Raw genomic sequence first — 8781 nt, 5'->3', positions numbered from 1 at the left:
GGTATGAAATAATCTTCTCAACCTTGCTCAGCTGCTTTGCTTTGCCCTTACAAGTTGCAACATCTCAAAAAACACAGTTCATGGTAGCTTGCAGCTAACTTCATTCAGTGTCGGTACTGTCAAAATGGCGGACGGTGATATAGATTTGTATGCCGACGATTTAGAACAAGATTTTGCCCAGGTAATGTGAAAATAATAACTTTTTTTCATCATCAATTACATACTATGAATAAAAAAATTTTTATCAATTTAAATTCAATTTACCCAGTGCTTTAAAATTGTAATTTTCGATTTCGGCGTCGTACGCTTGGAAGCCGCACATTTCTTTTCATTCATCTTTATTTAAGAAATTTTCAATTTTTTATATTTTTATTCCACCTATGTTTACTTTAACTTTTGAAATTTAAAAAAAAAAAACTTGTCGTTTTTTTTACTATTTCGTAAAAAAAAAAATTATTTCACTATTAATTAATGAATTTAAATTTACTGTAGTAACGTTAAAAAAAACAGGTTTTAATTGTTGTTTTTTATTGTATTAAAGTAACTTTTGGTCAGTATTTTCTTATTCTTTTATTTTGAAACTTGTTTTTTTTTATTTATATTTTTAATTATACACGATTTTATTTCATAAATTATGTGCATTTTGAAAATAATGAGTTTGAGGTTATGAACTTTCTCGATGTAGATATTGAGAGGTTATTTTCAATTTTTTATATAGAGAAAATGCAAGAATTTTTTTTTTTTTCATATAAAAAACCAATTATTGTCAAAGAAGTTAATAATATTTTTTTAAAATTATTATTATTTTATTTACTAACGTAGTAATTTATAATTAAACTTTAGCCAAGGTTTATGTTTATTACGTATTTTATTAATTATTAATTTTTTATTAATAATAAAATAATAACAATATTAATTACAAATTTTAAAAATAGAAAAAATATCTAATTTCTTAATTTTTTACAAATTATAACGTAAATTATTTATTTTCTCACTTTTTTTTATATTTACTTTTTGGTTTCAATATTTTTTACTATTTATAACAAGTTGGTATAAATTTTATATATATATATATATATATATATAATATATATTTATATTATATATTGATAATAAATTTTTAAATTGTTTTTTTCAGTTCTATTCAATGATTTTTTAATTATAAAATAAAATTTTGCAGGCCTCGGATTGTACGACTTTTTCGACTTTTTCCAACTTTTTTTTCAAAAATACGACTTTTTTCCACTTATTTTAATAAAATGCGACTTTTTCTACTTTTTTTTTACATTAAAAAAAAAAAATTTTAACTAAAACTCTTCACTAAATTAATTATTTTTAATAATTTTAATGAAATTCTTCACAAATTCAATTATCTTAAACTATTTTTCAATTCACATTTTTTTGTAATTTAATAATTGTTTATAATTTCAAAAAAAAAAAAAAAACATCAAATAAAATTATCAAAAAATTTTAATTCAGAATCACTTGAAATTTAAATAATTAGCAAAAATTTAAATTATTTTTAATAATTTATATAATATTATTCAAAAATTCAATTATCTGAAAGCATTTTTCAATTCAAAACTTTTAGAATTAAATTTTTTTATGTGATTTCTATTAAATTCTTCATCAACAAAAATGACTAAAAATTTCTCTTATTATAATAATTATTGTTTGAAATTTAACACAATTTTTGGAAATTCAATTATATTCAAAATTTTCGATTTTAAAGCTTATAAAATTTAATTATTTCTAAAATTTACAATATAAAATTTTTTGAAATTTAAAAATTTCAATTATAACTCTCCTGAAATTAAATTATTTCTAATGATTTTTTTAATATTCTGCGAAAATTAAATTATTTAAAAGCATTTTGCAATTAAAATATTTTTAAAAATTTCAATTCAAAATCAATTCAAAATTCAATTAAAATTCAATTATTTTTGAAAATTTTAATTAAAATTCAATTATTTTCAAAATTTCAATTCAAAATCAACTAAAATTCAATTTTTTTTTCAAAAATTTCAATTCAAAATTAATTAAAATTCAATTATTTTCAAAAATTTCAATTCCAAAGCAATGAAAATTCAATTAATTTTAAAAATTTAAATACAATTCAACCAAAATTTAATTATTTTCTAAATTATCAATTCAAAATCAACTAAAATTGAATTATTTTCAAAAGTTTCAATTCAAAATCAACTAAAATTCAATTATTTTCAAAAATTTCAGTTGAATTTCATTTATTTTCAAAATTTTCTATTTAAAATTAACTAAAATTCAATGACTTTCAATATTTGTAATCCAAAATCAACTGAAATTTTATTATTTTCCAATGTTTCAATTGAAATTCTATTATTTTTCAATAGAAATTCTTAAAATTAAATTATTTTCCAAATTTTCAATGGTAATAATTTAAAATTAAAATTCAATATTTCGAAAAGTTAAATATGTAAAATCATTTTTTTTCCAAAACATAAAATTATTTTCATTTCTGTAAAATTTAATTATTCTCAGAAAATTAACAAAATCTTTTGAAATTCAATTATTTCTATTAATTCTTGATAATGTTCTTATATAGAATTATTTTCATTATAGAATTAATAAAATGAATTTAATATCTAATAACATTAGTTATTTAAAGTAAAATATTCATTAACCAATTAAATTTTGTTAAAATTGAAAAAATCGACTTTTTTCGAATATAAATCAACTAAAACTACTTTTCTTGTGACATAAAGTCGATCCGAAGCCTGATTTTGTATTACAATTTAATTAAAAATAATAAATTAATAATTATTAATTATTTTTTTATATAATAAATTATTTTTATTGTTAGTAATGATTGATAATAAATTTATAATAAAATAAATTAAAATTTATTATTGTATTTTAATTAACAATATAGTAAATAAAATGAATAATTAATTATATTTCAAATTTTTATTTTTGTAAATTAATTAAATTAAATTAATTTGTGGGAAAGAAAAAAAATTTTTTATTTTTGGTAATAATTAATTAATATTATTAACAATTTATAAAATTATGTAATAATATTAATTATTTATATTGGTAATTAATATTATTGTTAATTATTTATAAAATTAATTAATCATATAATTAATTTATAAAAGTAATGATTAATTAATAATAATTATTTATATTGATAATTACTTAATTAATAAAGAATGGGATTTGTTTAGGATGAATTCGCTGGCGATGGGCTTGATTTATATGACGATGTTATTGCCGCTACTGACCGTGTGTCAATGAGCGAGAAAAGTGATCGAACAGATCGAGATAGAGACAATAGATCACCTACTGATGAAGCCAATGAGAATTCCTCTTACAATCAACTTGGAAATAATATTCATCCAAATCAAGTTGGCCGACGACATCAATTGTATATTGGAAACTTGACTTGGGTACGTTAAAAAAGAAAAATATTATTTACTCCAAAACAGGGTGTCTACTAGTCCTGGAAGTCCTGGAAATGTCCTGGAATTTGAAAAAATCTCCTTGAATGTCCTTGAAAGTTATGGAATTTTAATTTTTGTCCTTGAATTTTTTTATATTTTGCTTTTAAATTTTCAAAAATTTATAATTTTGTCAATCAAGTTAAAAACAAAAAAATTCATTAAATAAGTAAAATGAAAATTTACTTAAGTAATTAATTAATTAAATTAATTAATTTAAAGCAAATAAAAAATAAAAATTAATATGCCAGAGATTTTTTTTTTGCAAATTTATAAAGATTAGAATCTTATTTTTAAAATTGTTTGTATCCTTCGAATTTATTTTAAAATTTTCAAAAAAAATCTACTATATTTTAGAAAAATTTTTAATTCAAATTTTATTTTTAAATTTTCACAAAGCTGAAGTACGCAACGTTTATGATAAACGATTTTTAAAGAAATAATTTTTAAAATGACAAATTTTATAATTTTTTGCCTAAAAATTATTTATTTATTTATTTTTTTTTTTAATAATTTGTTGATTAATGAAAACTACAAGAAATATTTTTTTAGGCAAAGAATTATAGAATTTTTCATTTTTAAAAAATTATTTCTTTAAAAATCATTTATATCATAAACGCAACGTACTTTAGCTTCGTAAATTTTCTTTAAAATAGACATTTTTAAAATAAATTTTGTATTCTTTGGTGCAAATAATAAAAAAAAAAAATTAATTTTCTGCATATTATCTCAAAATTGTATTGTGGATTTTTTTTTCTTTTTCTTTTAGTGGACAACCGATAAAGACATTCAAGAAGCGATTGTCAATCTTGGAATTACAGATTTCATTGAAGTGAAATTTTTCGAAAATCGTGCCAATGGACAATCGAAGGGATTTTCTGTCGTTTCCCTTGGCTCTGATCAAAGTACACAAATTTGTATGGATCGATTACCAAAAACAGAACTTCATGGACAAAATCCAGTTGTCACTTATCCATCGAAACATGCTTTGAATCAGGTAATTATTAGAAAAATATTTTATTAAATAAAAATATCCTATAAAATAACATAGAATTCATTTTTGTTTTTTTTTTGTTAATTTTTTCCCAAAAATAATTTTTCTATTTATTTTTATTTTCAATAAACGAAAAAGAAAAAAAAAACACATTTTTACAATATTTGTAAACTAATTGTTAATGATTTTCTAATCTGAAAAAAAAATTGTAATTTATAAATTTGTGTTTTTAAGTTTGAATCGCAGTGTAAAACTCGACCACCACCGTCTCCGCAACACAATCAAAATCAACGGCCACACAATTCACATCCTCATACACCAATGTCACCTCAACATCATTCACAGCATCAGCAGCATCCTCAACATATGCAACAAAATCACGGACATCGGGGAATGATGATGGGACCCCCGCAGTATGATGTAATATTTTATTTTTCAAAAATTTACCATTTATTTTCTAACTTTTTCTCAATTTTTTGTTTTAAATTCGAATTTTTTTCTCTTACTTTTAAATTTTACCAAATGAAATTGAAAATTAATTTAATTAAAAATTAAATATTTATGACTTCTCACGAAAAATTCAATTATTTTGAAAATTTGAATTTAAAAAGTTTTTGTGAAATTAATTATATTTTCAATAATAATTTTAATGAAATTTAATTGAAAATTCAATTATTTCAAACATTTTTCAACTGAAAATTCTCTAAAATTCAATTAAATAATGTTTATAAAATATATATTTTTAACGACTTTTTTCGACTTTAACCGACTTTTTTTTAAAAATACGACTTTTTTTGACTTATTTTAATAAAATGCGACTTTTTCAATTTTTTTTTTTACATAAACAAAGTACGTTTTTTAGTATACAATGCAGATCTTCTTCAGATATTCTTTGTTTCAATTATTTAACAAATATTTAACTAAAATTTAGCATTAAATTAAATATTTTTAATAATTTTAATGAAATTTTTCACAAATTCAATTATTCTAAACTATTATTCAATTCAAATTTTTATGAAATTTAATAATAGTTTATAATTTAAAAATAAATTAGCAAATAAAATTACCAAAAAAATTTTAATTCAGAATCACATGAAATTTAAATTATTTTTAATAATTTTTATAATTTTCTTCCAAAATTCAATTATCTGAGAGCATTTTTCAACTCAAAACTTTTAGAATTAAATTTTTTTATGTGATTTCTATTAAATTCTTCATTAACAAAAATGACAAAAAAATTATTTTATTATAGTAATTGTTTGAAATTTAACACAATCTTTTGAAATTTAATTATTTTCAAAAATTTCAATTTAAAAGCTACTAAAATTTAATTATTTCTAAAATGTTTAATCTAAAATTTTTGTAAATTTAATAATTTCCATTATAACTCTCCTGAACTTAAATTATTTCTAATGATTTTTATAATATTCTACGAAAATTAAATTATTTGAAAGCATTTTGCAATTAAAATATTTTCAAAAATTTTAATTCAAAATCAATTAAAGTTCAATTAATTTCAATTCATAATCAACTAAAATTCAATTATTTTCCAAAATTTTAATTGAAATTCAATTATTTTTAAAAATTTTTATTCAAGATCAATAAAAATTCAATTATTTTCAAAAATTTTAATTGAATTTCATTTATTTTGAAAATTTTCAATTAAAATTCAATTATTTTCAAAATTTTTTATTCAAGATCAATAAAAATTCAATTATTTTCAAAAATTTCAATTGAAATTTATTTATTTTGAAAATTTTCAATTAAAATTCAATTATTTTCAAAATTTTCTATTTAAAATTAACTTAAATTTAATTATTTTCAAAAATTTCAATTCAAAATCAATTAAAATTCAATTACTCCCAAAAATTTCAATTCAAAATCAACTAAAATTCAATTATTTTCAAAAATTTCAATTGAAATTTATTTATTTTGAAAATTTTCAATTAAAATTCAATTATTTTCAAAATTTTCAATTCAAAATCAACTAAAATTCAATTACTTTAAATATTTTCAATTCAAAATCAATGAAAATTCAATTATTTTTCCTAAATTTCAATTCAAAATCAATTAAAATTCAATTATTTTCTAAAATTTCAATAATTTTAATGATTTTTATAATATTTTTCGAAAATTTAACTATCTGAAACCATTTTTCATTTTAAAAGTTTTTAAATATCGACTTAAAGTCGATCCCGGGCCTGAGATTATCACCGATAAAGAATAAAAAAGAAAGTTTTTACTGAATTATTGTCTTATAAAATTGAATTTGCATTTAAATTAGGGGCCAAGACAGGGTCAAAGAATGCCTCCACCAGGAATGGGTCAACCTGGTCCCGGTGGTCCACCTCAAGGACCACCTCGCATGCATGGACCTCCAATGGGTCCTGGTCCAGGTCCTCATCATCAAATGCAAGGGCATCCAAATCAAGGTCCACCGCCACCTGGTTATCAACAGGGTCCTTGGAATGGTCCACGACCCAATGGACCTCAACGAGGTCCCAATGGCCCCGGGGGACCTGGACAACAGGGAATGCCCGTTCCTGGACCTGGTCAACGTCCACCACCTGGAATGGTCAACGAATTCGTAAGTTGCAAATCAATGCTTTCATTGAAAATAATAATTAAATTGAAAATTTTAATTTAAATAGAAAGATAACAAAATAATGTGATAATAATTTTGATTATTTATAATAATAATAATAATAATAATTAATTAATAATTGAATATTATTATTATTAAATAATAATCAAAGTGAAACTTTCAATTTAAATAGAAAAAGAACAAAAAAATAAAAATACTGTGATAATAATTTTTATTATTAAAAATTGAGAATTAATATTAAATAATACTCAAAGTAAAACTTTCAATTAAAATAGAAAAAAAAGTAAAGAAGCAAATACTGTGATAATAATTATTTCAACTGAAATAAAACGTTATTTGTTTTATTGTAAATTTCCCCTTGGAAATACAAAATTGTTGAAATCATTTAAAGGGGAGACTTTATTTTGAACCTTTTAAATTTTATTGATTGCATTTTTTGTATTTGCATCATTTGAGTCCTAAAAACATACAAGGTTGTCAAAAAAAGAAAAAAAAATGCAAATCTTAATTTTTTATTACTTAGAATTTTTATTTTTTTTTAAAAAAAAAATCATGATTTAAATCGCAAAAATGGGATTTTTTTTATTTATTTTTTTTTAAAATCATGATTTAAATCAAAAAAATTTAATTTTTTTTTCAATTAATCATAATTTTTATCAACCCTGTAAATTATGTAGGTACAATTATTTAAAGTTTTGATTTTTTTTTTAATTTTGCAAAAGATTTTATTTTTTTTAAATAAAAAAAAAACAAATATTTAGGGAAATTGAATTTTTAAAAATTTCAAAATGATCGTTAATTTCTGTTTCTGTATACATCTCAACGAGATGTAAATTTCATTCTGTTCAAAATTATTTACAGTTGTAGAATCTGTGCGAATTGATTAAAATTAAAAAAAAAAATAATTTTTTACATTTTTGTTATGCGTGGATTATAATGAATATAAGATTGCTGATGCTAGGATGATTAAAATTTTAACAATTCATTCAATATATATAATTATTAATTTATTTTGTATATTATATATATATAAATAATTTGTAAATTAATTAGTAATTTATTGATTTATTTGTATTAGAATAAAAAATGTTAGTTTCTAAGAATTCAGAGTTTATATATATATTTTTTGTATATTTATCTTATTAATAAAATACACTTTTTTTTGTTAAAAAAAAAAAAAAAAAAATTTCTAATAATTGTTCATAAGTTAAAATAATCATTTTTAAAATGAATATTTTAACTTATTATTATTATTTTCTTATCAAACCTTTTGTATTAAAGCAAAAAAGTTACATAACTTGAATAAAATATAGTTTTGATACATTTTTAGACAAACGGGATCAATTTTTTTTTTTTTTTGTAAAATAGTAATAAATAATTCAATTAAAATTTTATATATATTCGTCGTATATTTTGACGAAGCTCAAGTTCGCAACGTTTATGATAAACTATTTTTAAAGAAATAATTTTTTAAAATAAAAAATTCTATAATTTTTTTGCTTAAAAAATATGTTTTTATAATTTGTTGATTAATGAAAACTACAAGAAATATTTTTTAAGCAAAAAAATTATAGAATTTTTCATTTTAAAAAATAATTTCTTTAAAAATCGTTTATTATAAACGTTATGCGTACTTTAGCTTCGTAAATTTTGGCGAAAATGAATGTAAATTATAGAGAATAAAAAAAAACAAACTTTGAAAAACA

The 8781-nt window shown here is 19.3% G+C and overlaps 1 protein-coding gene across 2 annotated transcripts in view; it reads left to right on the top strand.

Annotated features, from left to right (window-relative positions):
* The first annotated feature begins 17 nt into the window (after positions 1 to 17).
* Positions 18 to 8781, top strand: part of LOC127286808 (cleavage and polyadenylation specificity factor subunit 6-like) — a 16092-nt gene continuing 7328 nt past the window's right edge. For both annotated transcript variants that reach the window (XM_051313403.1, XM_051313404.1), the window contains exons 1-5: positions 18 to 181; positions 3204 to 3425; positions 4246 to 4473; positions 4705 to 4890; positions 6755 to 7057. In XM_051313403.1, coding sequence (XP_051169360.1) covers positions 125 to 181; positions 3204 to 3425; positions 4246 to 4473; positions 4705 to 4890; positions 6755 to 7057 — 996 coding nt within the window. In that variant the 5' untranslated portion in view covers positions 18 to 124. The remainder of the gene's footprint in view (positions 182 to 3203; positions 3426 to 4245; positions 4474 to 4704; positions 4891 to 6754; positions 7058 to 8781) is intronic.

Source organism: Leptopilina boulardi, unplaced genomic scaffold, assembly GCF_019393585.1.
Source record: "Leptopilina boulardi isolate dan_hultmark-lab unplaced genomic scaffold, ZJU_Lbou_2.1 LbouV2_362, whole genome shotgun sequence".
NCBI classification, from domain to species: domain Eukaryota; kingdom Metazoa; phylum Arthropoda; class Insecta; order Hymenoptera; family Figitidae; genus Leptopilina; species Leptopilina boulardi.
Note: the sequence above shows the minus strand (reverse complement) of the source record. Positions and strands in the feature narration are given on the sequence as shown.